Source organism: Euprymna scolopes, chromosome 12 (genome assembly GCF_053919585.1).
Source record: "Euprymna scolopes isolate OS-2025 chromosome 12, ASM5391958v1, whole genome shotgun sequence".
Classification (NCBI taxonomy): domain Eukaryota; kingdom Metazoa; phylum Mollusca; class Cephalopoda; order Sepiida; family Sepiolidae; genus Euprymna; species Euprymna scolopes.
This window is the reverse complement of record NC_136493.1, coordinates 49,363,265-49,388,588: the sequence shown is the minus strand read 5'-3', so window position 1 is coordinate 49,388,588 and position 25,324 is coordinate 49,363,265. Positions and strand designations below refer to the sequence as shown.

The following is a 25,324-nucleotide window of genomic DNA, read 5'->3' as shown; positions in this document are numbered from 1 at the left end:
TAAAACTAATGTCTATAGATTTCCCCCACAAGTGTTATTTTACGTTTGAAAAAATATATGCACATTTAGCACATGTTTTTATGGTAATTGGGACAAAATAACTTCATCGTTAAATATTTAGAGATTTATAAAGAATCAGAGTTGGTAATTGTATTGAAATCTGAAAAAAATATTGGAATCGTCCCATCACTAATATAGTCAGAACATTTTAAAAATCATAAGTTAGAAAAAAAAGTTAATCTTGAGCAAAAGTAATAGATCTAATATTTGAAACATTTTTTTTTTTCAAAGGTGGTGTTTGATCAACACTACTGAGGAACCATGATATAAGAGATTAGTTGATGTACAAGCAAAGAGTTTCCAAAGAAAGGACTTTGGGTTAAGTTATTTTTTCTTAATATAGTTTTAAAGTATGAAAAAACTTCCGAGACTATATCACATACAATTGTCAGGTAAAATACGTGTCATGTTCAGACATAAGTTTTAAAATTCACATTTTCTTTGAAGTGTATTATAATTTTAAATAATTTTATTAATCAAATCATACTGTAACTAATTTAATTAAACTTAAAAAAAAAAAAAATCTGATAATATATGTATAAAAGTTATCTAATTTTAAAAAACAAAATGTCTGTTGGTACATTCATGGATGAATTTGAGCCTAAATATCCTATGGATTTTTTTTTTTTTTTCTTTTTCTGATGAGGAGAGTAAGCTGCCCCAGCCATTCGTCTTCATTTTAGCTTCAGATCTGCTGCAAAGGTTCCCATTTGCCATATTTGATTAATTTTGGTAAATAATCATTCCTTTCTATTGTGAATTGTATGTTTTCTCTCTTTCCATGCAGTGTGTACATCAAGACACGTTCCAGGTATACAACCAACAAAACATATATATATACACGTACCTCTGTGTGTGTGTATATCTATATATCTATAACCTTACATTGCCCAATTTCTTTTTCGTATTTTATCTTGCATTAGCATGTAACTATTAGTTTTATGGTCTTGAAGATATGCAAAGATGTTTGGACTTTTGTTGAATGTCCAAAGTATCGTTAGCCCAGCTAGCCAGCCTGTCTGTCCGTCTTTCTGTCTGTCAATCTGTCTCACTTCAATGCATTTTTGCTTTGTGTGTTTCGCCCCCTCCCCCTCTAATTGTTTTCTCACTTGTAATATTTTCATATAAAACCTAATAATTGATCCCAACATTCACCTTTTTTATTTTATTGCAAACTGAACCTTATTTATATCTGTTCCTCTTTGCTACCTCATTTTCTGTCATGCATATCTTTCTGGCTTTTTTCTTTTTTTTCCCTTCTTTTTGACGATAGATGCCGCTTCTCATTTATTCACTATGATGGTTTTGTTTTATGTTAGTTTAGTTACTGCCTCTAGTCCTGCTGCCAAGGACTTGCACTTTGCAGATGTAGTTTATTAAGGTGTGTGCAGATTATTGCTTCAGTTGTACATATTTTTCTATAGTCAACCTATCTCTTTATTTGCTTATTTACTTTTTCAATTCATGTTCTAATTAAAAAAAAATCTCAGATTATAGAAATCAGTGTAATATTGCACTGTAGACAAATAAAAAAGGTGGGATATTACGCTGTGGAAGAAAAGAAAAAATGTTTAGTATTGCACTGCTAATGATGGGAAAATGTGTTATCACACTGTAGACAAGGGAAAAATGTTTAGTATTGCACTGTAGATCAGGCGGACATGTTTGGCATAGCACTGTAGATCGATGGGCACGTTTGGCATAACACTGTAGATCGGGTGGACATGTTTGGCATAGCACTGTAGATCGGGCGGACATGTTTGGCATAGCACTGTAGATCGGGCGGACATGTTTGGCATAGCACTGTAGATCGGGCGGACATGTTTGGCATAGCACTGTAGATCGGGCGGACATGTTTGGTATAGCACTGTAGATCGGGCGGACATGTTTGGCATAGCACTGTAGATCGGGCGGACATGTTTGACGTAGCACCTGTAGATCGGGCGGAAATGTTTGACGTAGCACCTGTAGATCGGGCGGAAATGTTTGACGTAGCACCTGTAGATCGGGCGGAAATGTTTGACGTAGCACCTGTAGATCGGGCGGAAATGTTTGACGTAGCACCTGTAGATCGGGCGGAAATGTTTGACGTAGCACCTGTAGATCGGGCGGAAATGTTTGACGTAGCACCTGTAGATCGGGCGGAAATGTTTGACGTAGCACCTGTAGATCGGGCGGAAATGTTTGACGTAGCACCTGTAGATCGGGCGGAAATGTTTGACGTAGCACCTGTAGATCGGGCGGAAATGTTTGACGTAGCACCTGTAGATCGGGCGGAAATGTTTGACGTAGCACCTGTAGATCGGGCGGAAATGTTTGGCGTAGCACCTGTAGATCGGGCGGAAATGTTTGACGTAGCACCTGTAGATCGGGCGGAAATGTTTGGCGTAGCACCTGTAGATCGGGCGGAAATGTTTGGCGTAGCACCTGTAGATCGGGCGGAAATGTTTGGCGTAGCACCTGTAGATCGGGCGGAAATGTTTGGCGTAGCACCTGTAGATCGGGCGGAAATGTTTGGCGTAGCACCTGTAGACCAGGCAGAAATGTTTGGCGTAGTACCTGTAGACCAGGCAGAAATGTTTGGCGTAGCACTTGTAGACCAGGCAGAAATGTTTGGCGTAGCACTTGTAGACCAGGCAGAAATGTTTGGCGTAGCACTTGTAGACCAGGCAGAAATGTTTGGCGTAGCACTTGTAGACCAGGCAGAAATGTTTGGCGTAGCACTTGTAGACCAGGTAGAAATGTTTGGCGTAGCACCTGTAGACCAGGTAGAAATGTTTGGCATAGCACCTGTAGACCAGGTAGAAATGTTTGGTGTAAAACCTGTAGACCAAGTAGAAATTTTTATCATTGTAGTTTATGGAACTGCTGGTAATTGGAACATTTCTACATATATCACAAGCTAAACTTTCTTTAGTCAAGCTCTCTAACTTCTCTAGTAACCTAAAAATCTTTTATTTGGAAGAATTCAGCCATAACCAAACAAACTTATTCGTGACGAAAAGAAAATATTTATTTATTTTTTTATGAATAATTAAAAAAAATTACATGCATTTGATTTTTCAAAATTAACATTTAAAAAATAAAAATGAAAAGTTAATTTTTTATATAACAATTATTTAAAATTGGATTTTTATAATTATATTGAACTAAAATTCATGTTTATTATTCATAATTCAGATGCTAACTATGACTTTAAGACTTCATGGCAACTAAAATAATAACTATAAATTTTGTGCTTATAATTGTGCATATGAAATAGGACAGTTCAAAAGAAGAAACGTGGATATTCTAATGTTGGAACGATGAATCGGAAAAATCGAAATTTTTTGGGATATCGGAATTGGAAAAATTTATGCCTATTTTCTGATGCCGAAAATGATTCCTTTAATTGTGTTTTTTTTAATTTGATTTTATTTAAAACAAACTCTTCCACTGCTTGTAGCAATAATAAAATAAAAAATATTTATTGATTTTAAACGACCATTAAAGTTAAAATCTATAGATCACTCTGACACGTGTGTTTATACGTTTGAAAAATATCTGCACACTTAACATGTGTTTTTACGGTAATTGAAGTGAAAAATAACTCTATAGTTAAATATTTAGAGATTTCTAAAGAATCTGAATTGGAAATTAAGTATAGAATCAGTAATTGTATCGGAATCGGGAAAACTTTGGAATCGACTCATCACTAATATTTACTTACCAGTTTAAAATATTAGTGCACATCAAAAATTATGGAAAATTATTGAGTAGCAAGTAGAGAATGGACCTTGGGTTTATTATTGGCAGACCCGTGACTCTTGATTCCCTTATTTTGTCCTTTAGTTCTTACATTCTATGAGTGATGTTTTTCTGGCAACAGGAGAAGAATTGGTATTTTCTTGGTCTAGTGTTGGATAGTTTTTAACCTTAAAAGTAGTATTAAAAAATTATTTTTAACCCCATACGTTAAGTAGCTTCAGGCTTTTTTTTTTTTTTTTAATTTATTGGAATGGTTTCTAGAAAAAAAAAAAAAGGTATGAATAAAATTAATTTCTTTTGTCATACGTTGGATTAGCACCATTTTGAGCCACTGTTTGCTTTACTTGAATTACTAAAAAGTCAATACTTAATAAGTCGGTTTGTCAGTTTAAAGTTTCCCTTAAATGGATGTGCACAATAGCTCCAAATGGCATCAATCCAATGTATATTTACAAATATGGGGAAAGAAATGTATGTTACTAAAATTTTATTTGATGATTTTCTGTAATTTTGATGTGTACCCTAATATTTTCAACTGTTGAGTATTCAAGTCTCATTTAATTTTAAACTGCCGTCTTTCGCATGTACTTGTTTATAAATAAGCACAAAAATTCTAATACCTACTAATTAAATAACAAGAATAAAACAAAGATAAGCATAAAACCAACTAAAACGTAAATGACTTTCTTTCAGCATTTCATTCTATTTTGTCTGTTATCTTTTACCATATCTGTATTATTGCTAGCATATTTCTGTGTATAAATATTTATGTAAAAAAAGAAAAGAAAATGTTACAATAACTAGTCGCAGCCGAGTTGCTTCCCTTTGATTAGAAAAATGTAAACCAATTGATTTAGCTAAACTGAACATAGAAACGTACTAAGAATAACATTTAAAACAATTAAATTATAAATATATGTAATCAAATACTATTAATACTAACACTGACAATTTTAAATAATAGGTTGCGAGAATAATATACAAGAGGAGAATTGTCATACAAATTATTAATCCTCATCTTAGAAATTCTGAAACATTTAAAATATATTCTTCAGCTGATGTTGATAGGACAACTTCTATTCTACAACAGAGACGACCTGAGAAAGAAATTAGTTATTTTTTTTTATGGCACAGACATGTTGTGGAACAAAACTTCGATTTAGTTTTTAGCTAGTAAAAATAGCTGCTTAGGTGTCAAAATTGGAATTTGGCAGGCGTAAGTTAACTTAAAGTGCTCCTCTATACATGTGCTAATATATATTTATATGTTCAACTGTTAAAACTTAAAATTTTGATATCTATCTTAATACCGTTGGAGAACTAAATGTTTCGATTTATACTAGGCGATGGCATCCAAGTCATGTATATATATTAGGTTTTTAAATCACTATTATATATTGGGTATGATATAATAATTAGAAAATTGGCTCTATAATAATAAATCGGAAATGTACATAAATTAAAATATATTTAAGCTTATTTTATGACTGGGCAATGCTGGGTGGCATGCTAGTATATCTATATATCTATAAAAGTGAATATGTCTGTGTGTGTCTGTCTACATTTCTCTACACAATAACTCTGTCAATTTTCAATCTGCAGACTCGAAATTTGATATACAGGGTATTGAGATTTGGGAAAATCTTTGTAATCCTTCTCTGACCAGAGATTTGGCTGTTAAGGGGTCAAAGTTCAACGATTTGACCTTTGAGAACTCTACCAAACTCCTGACAATTTTGGGTCTAAACACCTGAAATGTTAGATATAGGTTCCTTGGACATGGATCTAACTTAACTTGATTTGAGTCCAAAACAATAAATGTTAAGGGGGTCATAATAGGGGTCAAAGTTAAAAAAAATTTGACCTCTGCGGTCTCTACCAAATTACTCAGACAATTTCTGGTCTATACATTTGAAATTTTACAATAAGGGTATTCAGAGATAGGGCAAGCTTTTTCATCGGTTTGGGTCCAAAATTTGAGCTACAAATATATAAATCTATGTATGTTTACATGTCTGCAGAAAATTTTCGGCAGACGCAATGGATTTTCACAAGACCAGTATCGTTTTGAAGCTTGACCCTTCAGACGACAACTACCAAAAAATTGGCTAAAACCATTAATTTGTTCACCCTCAACTGGGCAGTTTTTTACAGGGAGGGGTCGCTTTTTTCACTGATATTTTTTAAAGTCATCCCTCTTTTCGATTGTCTAGCCTTAATTTAAACCTACGTCATTTCCAGTTTGGCAGTGGTCGTAACAGCAAAGAAGCTACAACCACTTTTTGCTCAACATACACCTCCAAACACTTGGGCAACACTGGGCTGAAATGCAAGTATATATATATATGTATATATATATATATGTATATGTATATATATATATATATATATATATATATATATATAGTGGCACCAAAAAGAAAGTCTGCATGTGTCATTTTTTTTTTTTTCAAAAACTGCAAATTTAAGCTAAATTGAATGTAACTGTTTAAACAACCTATACCTCGTTTGATTATGATTTTACCTGTTCATATTTGACTTTTAATTGAAGCGTCATAGCACCACTGTATATATCTATAATATAAAGCTGAACCTGTGTGTGTGTGTGTGTCTGGTCACGAATAGGCTCCTATATGGTTAACTATTATAGAAAACTGATCACATATGATGATAGATGTATTGAGACACAGGAATGGGTATGTTTGATCTGGCATAATGATGATTCATTAAAATTGTGGGGTCTGCGTACGTGCCTGGTCCACAAAGTATGGAAATAAAACATTTAAAAATTAAAAAAAAAACGTTTACAAGTGTTTTTGATATAGATGTACATAATTCTTTGATAAGTATGTTTTAACTTAAATAGGGATGGTATAATAAAATTGTGGGGTCTGCGTTCGCGCCTGGCCTCCATAGAATGGAAACTTTAAAGACTTTTCATATCTATCTGCGTAAGTATACTTTGATAATTATGTTTCAGTTTTAAGAAATATGGTATAATAAAATTATGGGGTGTTCGTTCGCACCTGATCTCCATAGAATGGAAATATGTCACAAAGTTTAACAAATTTTTTTATTTTTTTATATATATTTCCACAGAATATTGTGATAAGTGTTTCAGTGTGAACAGGTATGGTATAATAAATTATGAGGTCTATCTATTTTATTTTTACTTTCATCATATTTTGCTTTGGTTTTGATACCCCCATATTCGAAGCTATCTCTTTACAACCCTTCCTTTTCATAACCTATCATACTTTCATAAATCAAAATCCATTTTCTGTAGGCTGTTTTTGAACCCAGTCAACGACGGGTACTTTTGCTAGTAATATATATATATAATCTCAATGTATGTATGTGTGTGATGTATGTTTCCAATAGAAAGAGAGGTTAGAAAATGTGCATGAAATCTAAAAATGGATTGCTATGTAAAATGGGAGTGGTTTCAAATCACGAAGTGCACTCTTAAGGGGTCTATGAGTGTATAACTACTTTTAAAACTTCAAATGTATCCTATTTTGATGAAATGTATATCATGTATCAAATTCTCTATGTAGACAATAGAAGTGGTCATGACTATTTATATGCTCCCACCTCTAAGCGACCTTTTGAGACAGAATCTCCTTAAAACTTCAAATAAATATATCTGATTTGAATGAAATTTAAACCATATGTATAAAACATTAAGAGTTTTCCATTTCATATCATTCAAATATATTAGATGGTTAAACAAGTGAAAGGAGGCAGTTTGAAACAAATAATTATGTTATGAGCATATTAAAAAAAAATACATAGTTGTGATCCTCAAGCAGTACTAGTCTGTTATATAGTGCAGTTGTGTGTGTGTCCAACTAAAAAGCAAAATGCAAAACAAACACTCACAAAGTTGGTATTTTCTTCATTTGTGTTGCTCTGGGTGAATTAATTAAAATTTAGAACAAAATTATTTGTTCTTTGACCCTAAACTAGCACATTTTAAAGGGAAATAACTCCGAATTTTATGAAAGAATTAATTTCCTTATGCTTATTCATTCCTTGAATTATTTATATAAGGAAGAATAATCTGTGTGTTTGTATGTTCAGAGAGAGGAATGGGCTGAGAGGAGGAAGAGAGAGTGAGGAGAGAGACGGATGAAGAGGTATAAAAATGTAGAAAATTTTTATTTTGTCTGTGTAACCCTGCTAATATATATATATATATATATACATACTAGTAAAAGTACCCGTCGTTGACTGGGTTCAGAAACAGCTTACAGAAAATGGAGTGTGATTGATGAAAATATGATAGGTTATGAAAAGGAGGGAGTTGTAAAGATAAAGGTTTTGATACTCAAAAATTTTACCCTAAGCAAAATATGATGAAAGTAAAGATAATTTTTGCAAAAATATATTTTTTTATATCAACTTTGTTTCCATATATAGCCAAGAGTGACCAACAAAATGATGTTTCCTTACAAAGAGAAAATGTTATATATATAATAATATAAATATACAAGAAATAAATGTTACCATAGTCAATAAAAGTTACTTTTATTGTAGAAAAATTCTTGGTTTGTATTTTTAAGTAGTTTGTAAAAAAAATTTTTTTTTTTAATTCACGAACCGGTTTAAAAAAAAATCAAAATGGCAGCGACTTTAAAATGGAGAGCCCCGTTTTCAATTTGAAAGAGGGGCATCTGAGTATTCTGTGTTAACAATTTTAGAGAGTTCTGTCAACGTAAGGAATATTTATAAACATATTAATGTATTTCATTTATTTTGTTCTCGAGTTATATTCGATTATTGCATGTGTAGTTTATATAAAAATTCATATAAGTAGTTATTGCTTCAAATTTCGTTATAATTTTGGTTCGCTGAAATTATTTCAAGTAAAGAGCATTAAAAACTATTTCAAAACAAAAAAAATAAAAAAGAACTGAACTTTTATTGACTATGGTGACATTTATTTCTTGTATGTTTATTTTTTCGGGTAGTCGTTTGTTGACTTTTCTGCTAAACACTCCTACTAAATAATATTGACGAAATATCGAAAAACAAAGAAACAAAAACAGTTTTTAAAATAATGAAGCTTCAGTAAAATAATCCGAAACAGCAAAACGAGATATTAAAAAAGTAAATACGTAATTACTTTAGTTTTTTAAAGCAAAGAATCGATATGAATAAGAAAATGGTGCGCTTTTCAAGCAAAACGGCTTTGTTTCAGTTTTACAGTATTGAACGGTGTAGTATTGCGCCATCGGATTCAGGGTTATACTATTGTAATATAAAGAACACGCAGAAAGAGTTGTAATCAACTGAATTCCTTCTAGTACACTGACAAAAAAAGCTTAAACAGATATAAAAATAAAAAGGTTATGTAAATTTTTTATAAAAAGACATGTAATCACGTGAGCAGGATTTTTTCCTCCTTTTGACACGATAACGAGTAACGTTCTTATTTTTTATTATTTATCTATTTATCATTATTTATCTATTTTCAAAAGAGTGCCACGTGCAAGTGGAGAAGGAAAAAAACAATTATGCAAAATTTGTGTCGAGAATTGTCTAAAGTTCCGACTTTTTTTTTTTTTGGCTTTCACTTTAATAAGAACGTGAATTTATTCGACACAATATGATTCAACTCAAATAAATAAATAAAAGCTAACGTGAATTAAGATTAAAGTTAAGGTATTGTTGTGGACCCTCACCCCTTTTAAAAAACCTTGTTAAACTTTGTGACATACTTACATTCTATGGAGGTCAGGCGCGAACGAACACCCAATAATTTTATACTATATTCCTTCAAACTGAAACATAATTATCAAAGTATACTTACGCAAATAGATATGAAAAGTCTTTGTTAAAGTTTGTGCCATGTTTCCATGGAGTACAGGCGCGAACGCAAACCCCATAATTTTATTATACCATCCCTATTTAAGTTGAAACATACTTATCAAAGTATTCTTATGCACATCTATATCAAAAACATTTGTAAACTTTTTTTTTTTTTTTTTTTTTTATTTTCATACTTTGGGGGCCAGGCACGAATGCAGACCCAACAATTTTTATGAACCACCGTTCTGCCAGATCAAACATACCCATTTCTGATCCTTGATACATCTTCTATCATTATATGCAATCAGCTTTTTAAAATAGTCAACCATATAGGAGCCTATTCGTGACCACATACACACGTTCAGCTTCATATATATATATATATATATATATATATATATATATATATATATATATATATATATATATATATATATATATATATATAAAAGTTCAATTCACAATTTTTGAAAACACGTTCTTTTATTTTCTCATAAGAGTATATGCTACAGATCTGTTTCAAAGTTCAAATCTGTACTAGTCTTCACCAAACCTTTGTAATTGCATGAAGATGTTTCTCATTGCCACTGACGTACTGTCATGAAATATCAACATTTCTCTATAATACTATCTGTTTTTGGGCCTTTTTCTCTTCTGCATGTCAACCCAATTGAAAAAAAAAAATGTTTGGACTCTGTAAAATTATTTTACCTTTTTATCCAATAAAGATTGGATAATGATAAAATAAATTATAAATGATGACTAAATAACATTTATTGATAACTAGCGGCTATGCCATGTCAAACCCAAAATCAAGTACACTTAACCACATCTTACCATCAGCACTTACCCTGTGAACTCGGAGTATGGGAAATTCCCATATGCACAAACAAAATAACGCCCCCCCCCAAATACCCTAACTAAGGGTAAGGATAGTGAGTAAACGTTGGATAAAATGATGGTTAAAATTATTATGAATTTGCCAGGATTCGAACCTGCAATCTTCTGATCTGTAGTCAGACACGTTATCCATTGCACCACAAGTCCTGTCCATATTATGAAAGATGTTACCGTGACTGTATACAAATAATGCTAAATTCCGTTGACATGAGTAGATAACTTTTTTGACAAATCCACAAAATGGCCCCAAACCCCTTATTTCGGACTTTTTCTGTGACTCGGCATTGTTTGTTACAAACTATATATAGATAAGGACAATCTAAGGACTCACACCTTTCAGGGAAAAAAAGAATTTTTCAATTCAGTGCATCCGTTCGAAAGTTTTATTGGCACACACACATACACATAAATAAATAAACATTTAGAATTTTATTAATAGTATAGATTAAATTTTTCATTCAATTAAAACTTTAAGTCCCACAAAATAGATTTTATTTTAATCAAACAGAGTATATCAACAAGAGAAGTGGTGGAATTGGCTTGTTTTCTGTTTGGAAAAATGGATGAGAGTTCTTGGGCTAGTAGATGTACAACAGTTGATGTAGCAGATTAAGTTCACAAGGGTAGGATAAGAAAAAGATGCAAAGAAGTGATAAAGATATACTTGAGCGTTAAATAATGACTTAGGTAGAGATAGGTTACTTTGCAAGTAAGTTTTTTTTTCTTAAAGTCGTTTCATGATGCCAGCATGTAAAACTGACATATAACAGCATATGATGAATGTTGGTGGCCAATCTGATATTAGTAGCGGAATATTTGAAACCCTCTTTTTGTACATTTTACTTTTCTTGAGGTTGTTATACTGCATATTACTGCTGCCTTGGTTAGAAAGTTATAACATGTACACGAGATAGTAACTTGATTTATTTGTCCATCTTATATTAAATAATACAACATAATCACGTTGACACACCCGTTTCTCATTAGATCAATGAAAGTGAGGCAACGTTAAACCTGGTCAGCAGTCAAATGGGTGACCATTTGAGAATTCCAGATGCTGTATGTGCTTTCTGCTTATCTCGGCATGGTTTCCAGTCATTCTGGACTTCTCCTTGCCATTGCACTCAAGCAATGCTGATTCAGGAGAGGTGTGTTTGGAGATTGTGCAACTCTTGCCTCACAATTTTATGCACAGTTCCTCTTACAGGGTTATCTGTTTTTAGAGACTGAACGGAGGCTTCCACATATTAGATACATCTTTTAAACATTATGACCCAAGGGAAGTAACTCTTAATTGTTAATGAGTTACTACTAGCGTGTCACAGTGTCACACTGCTATATATTTAAGCTTATTTTTATATAATTTTTGCTTCAGTTTTATTAAGTCAATTTACATATTTTAATATCGTAAAGTATTTGTAAAAATAAAAAATACCAATAAACAACCAAAAAACTATTTCTTGTATAGAGTTTAAAAAAATTAATGCTACAATGGGAAGCATGCTAATCCAATTTTTTTTCTATAAACATTTCTTAGAATACAGTAATTTATAAATTATATAGATTTTAGAGATTCCAAAGCCATATATATATATATATATATGAGACAGGCTGTTTACTACATTTCCGATGACGAACATATGTATTTCAGAAATATTGAATAATAACCGAAAAATAAAAATCAAATACATTGTCTCATGCTTTGGCTACCACCCATACTTCATGGAAAAAAAATGTGTGTATAAAAACTTAATGTGAAAGATAAATGTGTTTATATATTTTGTATTTTCTTTGTTATTCGTTCACATATGAAAATAACAGGGAAATAGAGCCAATGGGATAGTAACTAGTGTGTATTAATCTGCATATTCCTGACCATTTTTGGATTCTCACGTCCATGTGCAAAGGAACACTAGAGGTGTCAAACATTTTCAAAGATGGACTTAAGTGGATAGAAAACCATAAAGTATTATCTTTTTTTTTTTTTTGGTGGGGGTGGGGGTGGGGGTGATTTTTAAAGTAAAATATATTGTTTTGCTGTGTTTATTATAAACTATATAAAATATGGGCTGGTTATAATGACTACTTACCACTATTGAAATTTAGAATTGTGTTTGCACTGTAACATAGGGCGAATGACGAGAAACGGATGTTTTTAGAACGCTCCTTGCTCTGCTAATAGCATAGTTTAGTAAATGTTTTTATGTACATTATAAAAATTTTGTTGAAATATTCAGTTTTGTTTTCCTTAAAAACATCCGTTTCCCGTGATTCACCCTGTAGAAATGGGTGCTAGTTCAAAACATTTTGGCAGAGAAAACTAAAAGTTATACAAAATTAGAAGATATCAATATGTATATCTTATTGCAATGCACAGATCTTAAAAAAATATTTGTCTTATTGAATTGAAGTCTAATTTTCATTTAAACAAAACTGGGTTTTTAATTAATTTCCTGAAGAAGGAAAAGGTAGACCATGGATTTGAGACCATTTTTTGATTGTGTGGATTTTAGCATCCCAAATTCACCTTTTAAATTGTGCTTATACCAGAGCTCTCAATTATGTTTTTTGTCTTAAACAAAAAAAACAAAAAAACAACAAGAGTCTTGCAGAAATAATCCAAAATACATCGGGGTTAGGTAGTGATGATGGCAAGAAGCAGTTCTTTTTTCTAAATTTTATGTATTTTAAAAGTATTTTGGGGTATAGGTTTGGGTGATTGCATTTGCTCAATGGCAAAGTTTATAAAAAAAATGATGTGCTCATATTACTGACCATGTTACCTAGAATATATATTCCAAAAATTCACAATGATCTGTTTATTAGTTAGGGAGATAATCCTGTACATAGAAATATAGAAATAAATACATATTTGATTTCAAAGTCTCATGTTTTTATGGGAGAAAATTGGCCGTTTATGTTTTGTAAAGTATTTTTTCTTTTTTGCACTTAGTAGAGGTTTTACCATAAAAGAAAGGTTTATAAAAAAAATAAGAAATAACATTTTTTTTTTTTTTTTTTTTTTTTTTAGGAAAATTAAAGAAACAATGGTCATTCACTTAAAATCTTTACTATTGTATTCGGGGTGTCTTTGCCTCCCCTACTTTTATATATGGTGTTGCAGTAAAATCCGATACTTGACAAAAAGAAAACGAAAGAGGAACTAAAATAAGTTGTGTATACAGAGACCCGACAGAACAACAGCTTGTTGCATACGACATTACTTTTCAGTAACTGCCACTAATGGAAACGGTCCTCTCGGTGCAGGCGCAAAATAAGTTGCATGCTTATCGATAGTGTCCTTAACTGTTGCAGCAAGCGTTTGTACAATAGCAACTTTCAGAGAGTCGACCATACTGTGGATGTGCTTGTTGGTTTTGGTCTAAATCACACCCCAGAAGAAATAGTCAAGGAGGTTGTAGTTAGGTAAGGAAGATGGCTGCAAGTCCAACAATCAGTGGTGAGAAACGTTGAAAAGCCACATAGTGGGGCAGGTTATCTCAGTATTCCATAAGAATTTTTCACTTCGTGATACATAGTATGTGAAAGATTGTTTCACACTACACACCCGAGTCGCCTTGGCCTTGTATGCAGGAACAGAGTACTGCTGAAAGATGGTGCAGTGTCCATCAGCGACCTTGTCTATTCAACACCTCCTGGTGTTTTTTTTTACTTTTTGTCAAGTGTTGGGTTTTATTTTACTGCGAGGCCCTGTATGTATATAGGAGGTGGGGGGACGATAATAACATGTGATATTTTTTTTTTCTTTTCTGTCTCTAAATCCAGTTTTAAATCTCTAGATATTTTCTCACTTTGTAAGCTTCACGTGTATTCATTCTTCCTTTTCTTTTTTTTTTTTTCCTCATTTTATTTTTATAATATTCTCCAGAACGTATTCATGTTATGGAAATGTTAGATGAATTGAAGAAAGCTTATTTCACTTGGAACGCTTTTCAAATCATCGCCTATAAATACCTTCATCTAAAAATTCGTTTCTCAAATGAATTTTTAGTAAATCTTTGCAGATGTAATACACTAGTGGCCCATTTTTGAATTTGTTATCAAATTCTTTTGTAAATCCAATATTATTTGATACTAAATATTTTCTTTCAAAAATTGAATTGACTTTAAATAAATTCTCTAATTATCTTATAAACTATATAAATATATGGGCTGGTTATAACGACTACTTACCAACGCATTTTAGGACAATTGTGCAGTATAGGTTACACAAAAATAATTTTTAAAAATGAATAAATGACTATTGCCAAAGGCAATAAAATTTCTATCTACCTGAATAATTTTTTTGTGTTTTAAAGTCTTCGAAAGCATTTTTATTTCAATTTCGTTTGAAGTGTCTTCTATTTAAGTCAGAATCCAAAATGACTAATTTCACTTTGGTGGAGATCTTCGAAGTCTAATTACTTTTTCTCGTACTAGTACAGTTTAATCGAGACATTAAAAAAATGAAAATATCGAAAAAAGTTATATTGTACGCATCCATTATTGAATGAAGTTCCCCGAAAAAAAAAAGAAGTTCACTTAATTTGATCAATAGGTTTTTTTTTTTTTTTTAAACAAAAAAACAATTTATGATACCGAGCAAAAGGTAGTCATGTTTCGATTTTTAGAAAAAAGCTAGTATTTAAAATGAGGAGGGTGGTGTCAGGTTATTTCCCTGTGGCGTGTTCTAAAAATTCAAACATGGCTACCTTCAACGCGCTGTCATAAAAAACGTATTTTTCTGCTGTAAATAATAATAAAAAAAAACCAAAACTACTCAATCAAATTAAGTGATTTTTTTTTTTTTTTAGATCTTCAGTCCAAAACAGATATGTACAATATAACTTTTTGATATTTTCATTTTTCAATGTCTTGATTAAACTGTCCAAGTACCCTTTTTTCTTTTTTCCTTTTTTTTCCTTTTTTTTCCTTTTTTTACCTTTTTTTTTTTTTCCTTTTTTTACCTTTTTTTTACCTTTTTTTACCTTTTTTTTCCCTTTTTTTTCCTTTTTTTTTTTTACCTTTTTTTTACCTTTTTTTACCTTTTTTTTCCTTTTTTTCCTTTTTTTTCCTTTTTTCCTTTTTTCCTTTTTTTCCTTTTTTTTCCTTTTTTTTCCTTTTTTCTTCCTTTTTTTTTCCTTTTTTTTCCTATTTTTTTTCTTTTGTCATTTTCTCCTTTCAATCCGGTAGAAAAGTAAATTTTATAGCGTTTAGAACAGTTATTTACCTCCCCCCCTTCCAAAAAAAGATGAAAACCCCATCAATCAAATTTTAGAGATGTCCGCCAAAGCATCTGTCTACGATTTTTGATTTTTAATCTAACATAAAACCATTAAAATGAAAGATTTAATTGAAATAAAAAGAATGTTTTAACAGAAAAAAAAAAAAATTGTACACATAGGTTAAAAAAAAAAAGTAACTTTTATTGCCTTTGGTAACAGTTATTTGTTGAATGCCTTATTTTTTTCTTAACTATACTGCAAAATAACCCCCCCCCCCTTTTTTTTTTTTAAACTTATTGTCTCTGTCCACTCTAGATTTTTTACAGTATATTGAAAACTGAGATGTCAGTATTGTTAATATACAGCAGACAGATGTAATATTTGAAATGCATTACAATTTTAATGATTAACTGGAGATACCTCTGAATAATACAGATGTGACTGAAATATAGTTAATTATCCTTCTGGTCTTAAGAAAAAAGACTTTGGGCGCAAATGGATGAATCATTGTGACAATACAACAAGCTTTTTATTTTTTTCATACATTTTACTATTTTCATCTGAAGATGATATAAGAAATTTTACATTTTTTAATAAGGGTAATGAATCTTCTTAACCAAAGGAATGCTATTTGCATGAATGAATCCTAGGATAAGTCGCCATATGTAGGTTTATATTTTATAACACGATTTTTGAATCGTCCTATAAATTAAACGGATGGTCAAAAGGCTGTTTAATGTCAGAAAAGTAAAGCAAATATTGAAAATTTGCAATGATATTTGCATTTATTCACTGTTTGTTTTGTAAATTAATATTGGAATTTAAAAAAAGAAATGCATTACTTTGCGTTTTTAGTAAACATCTCATGTATATACCGGACAAAGCTACAACTTTAGCTAGTAGGTAAGTAATTTTTTTTTTTTTCAATGAAAAGAAATATGGTGTTCTTTGGCATATCTACTGTTTTCAGCATATATGAATTAAAAATGGAAATGTGGAAAACCTAAAAGTTCAATGTTTCAGCCATTGTTGTACAGGCGTTGTCAAGAATGAAAGCAAAGCTAAAAGTGACAATTAACGAGAAGATCTGTTAATTTCAGGAATATCACAAATTTTCTCATTAATTGCCACTTTTAGCTCTTTTTTTTCTCTCGCTTGATAAAGCCAGTACAACAGTTGATGAAACGTTTTATGTTTTTCACATTTCAATTTTCAATTCATACTGTCTGATCTATTTTATCTTTTTTTATTATATATATATATATATATATATATATATATATATATATATATATATATAATGAATTAAAAATTTCCAATAAAAATGGAATGAGTTAATAACATTGAAAACAAACTATCAATTTATTTGCAAACAATGTCACAAGTTTGCCATGAAGATCTGCTTATGTAATGTTTATGAAAGCTCTAAATGGTTGTCAGTATTTTAAACTAGCTTGTTCTCATGCTTATCAATTCATTCCATATATACAGGGTGTCCCAAAAGAAGCTGATGGATTTGAAATTTAAATTCAACTGAAAGTACCTCTCTACAATAAATATCGACTCCTTGATGGTGTAACGACTCATGACTTTGGTAGGGTTAATCTAGATGCTCTGAAATCTTTTTTCGCTAGTTTGATGCTTCTATCGTTCTATCTTATATTTGATCAATTCAGCTTCTTTTGGGACACACTATATATATATATATATATATAATATATACATACAGGCTTATATATTTAATTTTGGAATTTGGAAATGATCTGCAATTGTCTGAATTTTCCAATTGTCATTTTATTTTGTAAAATAGGATGCTGTATACACTAAGCACTCCCAGAATAATATACAAAAAAAAAAAAAAAAATTACTATTGACCTTCACACTATATTATTATTTCATGTTGATTTATAAACAATATCACATTTTTTTTCTAGCTCTGATTGCAGTAAAGTCATTTAGTTTCTAATTGTTATTTGTTTTCACATTGTTAAACATATACAGAAAAATAAATATTATAATTGTAAGGTAGACAACTCCTATAAGATTCAATTAAAAATTATGAATTAACCTCTTTGCATGCGTTATGTGTGCTTAGGAATATAGACACCGTTTATGATTTTTTTATGTAACCTTTTCCAGCATTAAAATTTTAGTTTTCGAATATTACCTATTTCTTTCCATCTTAATTAAAATATCATTTTTTAAACAGTTTTATTAAATGAAATAATGTATAATTATTATTATTCTGCAATAATGGCGAAATTTGCAAGTGATAAAAAAAATAATAAATAAAAAATAAATAAAAAATGGAATTCATCTATAATGTGATATTTCCAAAGAAAAACATTCTGATTTGTATTTGCATAGAAATTAAAGCGAATTGAATTTTTTTTTTCTTTTTAACAAGATGTACTAATGTCAAAAAGAAAGTAATGGTTATAAATAAAATAGTGTCTGTGTAAAAATACTTAACTGATAAACTCTTAAATAACTGGTCACATAACGCTGAAATAAACAGGAAATAGTAATCGTACACGAAGGATGGTTTATAAGGAGTAAAATATTTTAGATGGATAAATACCATGAACAGAAATGTCAGCAAGTTGAAATGCAAACTGTTCATTGTAATTTGCTGACATATTGCTATTACTTTTGCTCATGCACAAAATTAATTCATAGCTTGAAGTGGTTTAATTTTAAATCTTATCTTCCTGTTGATAGTTTGCACGGTAGGGAACGTAGCTGGAACACTAAATGTTTTAGTTTCAATTCTAGATGATGGCACCCAAGTCATTTAATTAATTTTTTTAAAATTAATACTATATATATATATATATATATATATATATATATATATATATGTGTGTATGTATGTATAAGTAAGACACTTTAGCAAATCTCCATTACTAATAATTCCTACGATATTGTCCCATTGATTACTGCAATAACCTTATCCCCGAGTGGCCTCAAGCGAACTATGACATACTTCTTATATATATATATATATATATATATATATATATATATATATATTCTTAACAGAATTGGTTCTGCATGAATTAAAATATATGTAAGCGAATTTTACTGGCAAAGCCCCCCTCCCCCCAATCTCCTCGCTAGTTATGCTAGATTAGGGATTTTGAACTTAATATATTTATTTGAATATAAATTGAATGAAATTCACGTTTTTATTATTTATGTGTTTTTACTAAAGAAAATATAAAAACAATAACTTTCACATATTTAATATTTATTCAAATAAATGTTCTAAGTAGAACATTTCCAAAAACAAAATACGCATGACAACTAAAAAAAAAAAAAAAGTTGTAAAAGCAAATGCAATTGAATATTTTTGCATATCTTATTTTGAAGTGCTTATTGTATACAAGATCCAAGTGTTCTTTGCTTCGCTTTTAGGGAGTTAGAAATATATTTAAAATATAATTTTGACAAATACATGGTGGAACGATAAGTGTTGCCCTAAAGAAAACAACACTACAACTTTATTTTGATTTTTTTTATTGAAAAAAAATCAATTCAGGTAACTGGACTATGTAGTAGAGCTGATATTCAATGTAGCCGTCTTCAGCCTCCATTAAGGCCCTGATACGGGTCCGGAACTGGGAGCATGCTTTTTCCATAAGTGCCGACGGGAACTCTGTGAATAGTCGGCAGATGGTGGCGATCAGGCTGGCTTTGGTCTTGTGGGAGGTCATGTTGGTGATGATCTTGACCTATGACCAAACAAAGTAGTTCAGCGGGTTCAGGTCGAGGGATGAGGGGGGGGGTGCAGTGAGTTGTAGCACTTCTTCTGAAGCAAAGTCTGGGTCTTTCGGACTTGTGGCTGTCGCCGAGTACTGCTGCCACACCCAGGGCCAGTAGCCATCTGATTGCACCAAGGGATCACCACACTCTTCAGTACATCCAGGTATACTTTGGTGTTGACTTTCGATTTTGAAAATGTGAGGTGGCATGATGTGGCCCTCACTTGAAACCACACCAAAAACCATAACCGTGGCTGGAAAATTTTTTCATTATCTTGGGCACATCTTTGTTATTCATGTCAATCCAGTGATGTATTTTGAGGGTGCTGGCAATGGTCCTGTTGTCATAACTTGGATCGGTAGAGAGCATGAGTGGCTTATCTATGATCTAGCTTGTTGAACATTGTGTTTCAGACATGATGGAAGGCTCCTATCAATCTTGGGATTTGTACACAACTAGCCCCAAAAAACAAAAAAAAAACCAAGAAAACCGGTTTTCATTAAATGGAAATGGAATCATTTCGTCTTTTCTATGGTGACAATTCTATCATTCCACCCTGTAAATAATTTGATTTAGAAAGAAGAAAAACGATTTTCTATCTCAAAAGGAATGATTCTTTATCTTTTTTTTTTTTTGATAAAATGTACTAAAGAATCTACATATTGAATTTGGAAAAAACTTATCGAAGCTTTTCACTTTATTTTGAATAAATTAATTGGAGATTCTTACAAATTCATTTCTGCATTTTTCATGTTAAGAAAATAGAAAGAATGAATAAGCACACATCAGACTCATTTCCAACACGTTTTTTCTTTATTTATTGAAAGACTTTCTTCTCAGTGAGATTGAAATAGGATTTTAATTAGAAATTATAGAAAAAATGTTAGCAATAGACATGAAGGGGAAAGATACAAAAGCAAAAAAAAAAAAAAATCGAAATATTAGCCAAAAGATCAGCCAAAACTAGAAACGAGATAAAATTAATATAACAGGACCATCGAACGGCTGAATTTTTGTTTATATCAGTTAGCAGAAAAAAAGAAAGAAGTGAAGTTAACCCTTTATGACTTGATTGAACCAATTTGTTAAGTCGTAAATAAATGAATATAACGGCATAAAGTGGGAAGCAATTCATACACGTCTTGTACGTATTAGTTCAGTATCTGGGTAGATGCTAGATATATCCAGATTGCAACTGTCCATTGCTTACATTCAGTATGCTGCCATCTGTCTCAGAGCGTTGAGGATTTCGTTTGTTGTCATAAACACACTTTTTTTTTTTTTTTTTTTTTTTTTCAATCACTATGGATAATAATCAAGGTAAGTTTATGAAATGCAAAAATTCTCAGTGGTAGCTTAACGATTGAATTTCATAATGAAAGATTATTATAGTGCCGAAGTCTTAAAATCTTAGCATCATTACCTTTTAAATAAACTAAAATTAACAATAAATAGTTTTTAATCAACCACACCATAATTCAGGCCATAAAGGGTTGATAGTTGGGATTTTTTTTTACATATGGAATAACAATGCAAAAGTATATTTGATGCATCCTGGATGTGGATGATATTTATATTAGGGTTTAGAAAAATATTTTAAAAAAATGTTTTCTATTTTGAGACTTATTCATTGTACATTTGTCTTGATATGTTCCGTCAGTTTCATGTGATGAAGTAGTCTTTGGCTTTGATGCCAGCATCAAGGCATCTTTGAAATTGACCACAGACCTTTATCACTGTCTCCTGATTTTGACCCCCAAAGGCTCTGATTACCTTGGCCTTCATCTTGTCGTTGATGTTGTAGTTTTACCTATGGATGTCTTGCTGCTCCTACTTATAGCCTATGTGCAACTACCCGGATGTAATCACTGATGTTCAGCTTGAGGCTTTCCCAAAAAAGAGGGATAGCATGATGCCACCTTCATTGCTGATGACACTAAATACTTCCAAAAGATTTGGTGACCTGACGTGTAGCTCAGCTCAGTTTTTGTTTGCTGCAACTGAGCTTTTAGTGTCTTGTTCCACTCCACGCAAAGAAATTGAGGGATTTGCAGTTAGGTGAGCTGGAAGGCCAGGTGTCAACTGAAGTGTGATCAACAAAGTTCTCTGAGGATCTTCCAGTTGGTATAAGAGAGCGCTGAGTATTGCTGCTGCACGTGTGGCCTACTTTCAGCTAACTACCTGGTCAATCTAAAGTTTCTCTCCTAATGTAGATGTAATCATTGATGTTTAACCTAAGGCTCTCGGGAGAAGTGAGATGGCATGATGTCACCTCCACTGCTGATGACACTCAAGGCCATGGTTAGCACCGCAAACTCTCACAGAATGACTTTGGGCATGCAGCAACTTTGATTGCAGAGTCTTGAGTTATGCCTACCAGTCGAGAATGCAATCTCAACAATCAGTTCAGCATGAACTGGGCTATTTTAGTGGTCTTTTATTTGTTGGGCTGGGTAATCCTAGGTGGTCCAGCCTCTCAGGTCTTGCCTCTCCTCTTTGGCATTGAGTTTATTGCTAACTACCTGAGGTACCCTGATCGAGGGAATGTCAATGGGGCTGTCCAGGCAATTTTTAAGAGACCAAAGTGCTTCTCCTTTACTGGTACTGGTTTGATTCTTCCCACCTTTCGACCTTGTCACACGGAAATAATCATGATTCTGGACATTTCTTTGGATGAGGCATCACTCTTTCAACTGGTTCTTCAGCTTTTTATGTACTTCAATGGTTTACCTGCAGAAATGTGGTGGATGTCCTCATATATAGATTTCAAGGAGAACTTCAATTTCGTTCTTCCACAAATATAGATGTACAAAATTGTTTGTGAAAAAAAAAAAAAAATGAAAAAAGGTGAAAATATATTCCCTATTTTCATGACAGCGAAAATACAAATAATAAAAAAAATATGCACAAAATTAACAGTTGTAAATTGCAAATAAATATTGTCTACATCCTATAGATTAAAAAGATGTTGAAAATGAGTCGGTTTTATGTGGCTATTCACTTTTTCCATTTATTTTTTTCAACATTTTGTTGGATTTGGTCCAAATTATCTTTTTTTTTTTTTTTTTTATCTTTCTCTCTCTCTCTCTCTCTCTCTCTTATATACACACTTCTTTAGACTATATATTTGGCCTTTTGACTTGTATGGCTAGGTTTCTTTCTCTTATCTATTTGCCTGTCTGGTACCAAAGGTACTTAAGCTTTTTTTTTTTTTTTTAATAAATGCATCTTTATTTCTAGATAATTTCATATGCTAACTAACATATCGCAATATAATTCTTCATGGTAATAGTTTGATAGCATTATTATTAGTGATAGGACGGTCACAATATTTTCCCCCAATTCCGATACGATTACTGACTCCAATAACAAAAAACATCCGAAAGAACAAAGCCACAGAATTAAGGTAATATAGATCCCATCGTCTCCATTGAAAGAGTTCATTAAATCGCATCAATTCAAGTTCGTTTCTATAGCAATGTTCAGATATTCAGAGTTTTACTTATTGCAAAGATTTTCATAAAAAGAACATTGAGATTTAAATATGAATATGCTAAAATTATTTTTTTTAAAATCGACTAACGTTTGTTTATGTCAGTTTTATATATATATTTAAGCGATGGGATGATTCCAATATTATTTGCGATTCTGATTCTTTATAAATCTCTAATTATTTAACTATAAGATTATTTTCTTTGCTTTTCGTAAAAACACATTAAATATGCAGGTATTTTCCTAAATGTCACAATACCCTTGTGGAGGATGATCTATTAATTTTTTAGCTTTACCGATATTTTAACATCAATAAATATTTATTATTTTATCATTATTATCAGCAATGGAAGATTTTTTTAATTGAAACAAAATCAAATAAAGACAAAAGAATTTTTGGCATCGGAAAATAGGCACCAATTTTTCCGATTCCAATACACACCAATCTTCTGATTTTTCCGATTCCCAAGTCAGATTAATGGTCCCAACACTAATGTGTATATATATAATTTTATGCTCGAACAAATTCTATAAAAAACGTTAATTATTTTTTGTATATCATCGATAATTTACTTAAAAGTGCACATTGGGAAATTTATAGATAAATCAATTTCCTTTCATGTGAACTTATACATTTTTTTACAATGTTAAATTTTGAACCAAAATGATTTTACCCTAAGAAATTTGAGGCAACCGATATGTTCGTTTATTAATCTTAGGTGTTTTTTCTTTGTTTTGTTTTTTGTGGAAAGGGGCAGATGTTTTTGTACAAATTTTTATTGATTGAATATCTGACACTGAATAAATATATTATTGACAAACAATTTATTCATATTCTTTTGACAATCTTGCGGAAAATATATTTTCTTAATTTAAAAAATACCTTAATTTATATATAAATTTGTAACATTGAGAATATTTTAGATAGGATGGTCTTAGAGTAAATGTGGCATTGTTTTTACAACTAGTAAACAGGTACTATGAGACTAAATATTAAAGCAAAGCCAACTCCAAAGTGTGTTTCACGTAGAGGTGAAAAAAAATCTGTTGAAAAACTTTTTTTTTTCATGCCTTTAGCTGTCTTTTGTGAGGATTGTCAATGCTGTAGGAGTGACGCAAGCCAAATTTTTATTTCTTTTTAAAATTAAATTTAAAAAAAAATTTTTTTTTTTTTTTTTTTTTTGCATGAGTAAAATAAATTGACATGTATTTTTATGTTGTTAGATTTTAAATTTACTAGTTGTTTAAAAAAAAAAATTCATTTTATCATTAGTACTAGCAATGGAAAATTAAGATTTGTTTTAAGAATCGTTTTGGAATCTGAAATTAATTTAAAATTTTGTTGATTCTGATACCCCCCCCCCAAATCTGATTTTTCTAATTCTCAATTTTGATTAATCGAAAACCCTTTTCCAATGTTCCAGTGGCAAGTTTGCTTATGCAAGTGCTAAGTCTGGGATATGTTGAACTTAGTACCCTTAGAAATTTATACTGAATTTTTTTTTCTTCGTTTATAAAATACTCGAGCTTCTTTAGACCACACACACACACACACACACACACACACACACACACACACACACACACACACACATATATATTTTGCATCCATTTAGAACAAGACTGAAGAGGTCTGGCTAATTTACAGCTTTGACCGAAACATGGCTGCAAATGTCTAGCCAAAGATGTTTATAAAAAGTTTTATACTAAATATATACAGTTCCATGTATTATTGCATACTTTTGTATAAACAGTAAATATTCATTGAATTGGACATTGGGCACATAAAATGCAAGTGTTATATATATATATATATATATATATATATATATAATAGAAAGTTTTTTTTTCAATAAACAGATATGATTATCTGTTCTAAGAGTCATTTTTTGTGTGATGCGTACACTTTTTTGCACACACAAAATACATAGACTCAAATACATTTTTTTTGTGCTAATTTTTTGTTTTACATTTTCATATCTTCATTTTCTTTCTACACTCCTTACTGGAATGGGATTATTTCAATTTTTATTTTTTATTTTGAATTGCTTGGAATTTTTTGTTATCAAAAGCAGTTAAAAATAACTATCAACCCTTGAACTTTAATTGAATTGTCATGATTGTATATATTTTTTTCTTTTGTAAATAACGTTTAAATATAATATGATTATTTCCCTTTAACAATAAGAATATTCGGTGGTTGTCCAGGATTACCCCTTCTATTAAAAATCAAAAATACAGAAAAATCTTTGATTTACATACCTGCCACGGAACAAATAGATTATATTCCAAAATATCACATAAATTGATCAAATATTTTT

General features: G+C 31.1%; 1 protein-coding gene across 9 annotated transcripts in view; it reads left to right on the top strand.

The window, feature by feature from the left end:
- The window catches only part of LOC145291276 (protein DOP1A-like), a 284,201-nt gene that overhangs the window by 230,562 nt on the left and 28,315 nt on the right, over nt 1–25,324 (top strand). For 3 of the 9 annotated variants that reach the window (XM_080136910.1, XM_080136905.1, XM_080136904.1), the window contains exon 26: nt 16,602–16,649. The exons of 3 other annotated variants lie outside the window; for them this stretch is intronic. In XM_080136910.1, coding sequence (XP_079993036.1) covers nt 16,602–16,649 — 48 coding nt within the window. Of the gene's footprint in view, nt 1–847; nt 872–16,601; nt 16,650–25,324 lie in introns of all 9 variants that reach the window. 3 more of the 9 variants (XM_080136911.1, XM_080136907.1, XM_080136906.1) reach the window with 1 other exon arrangement.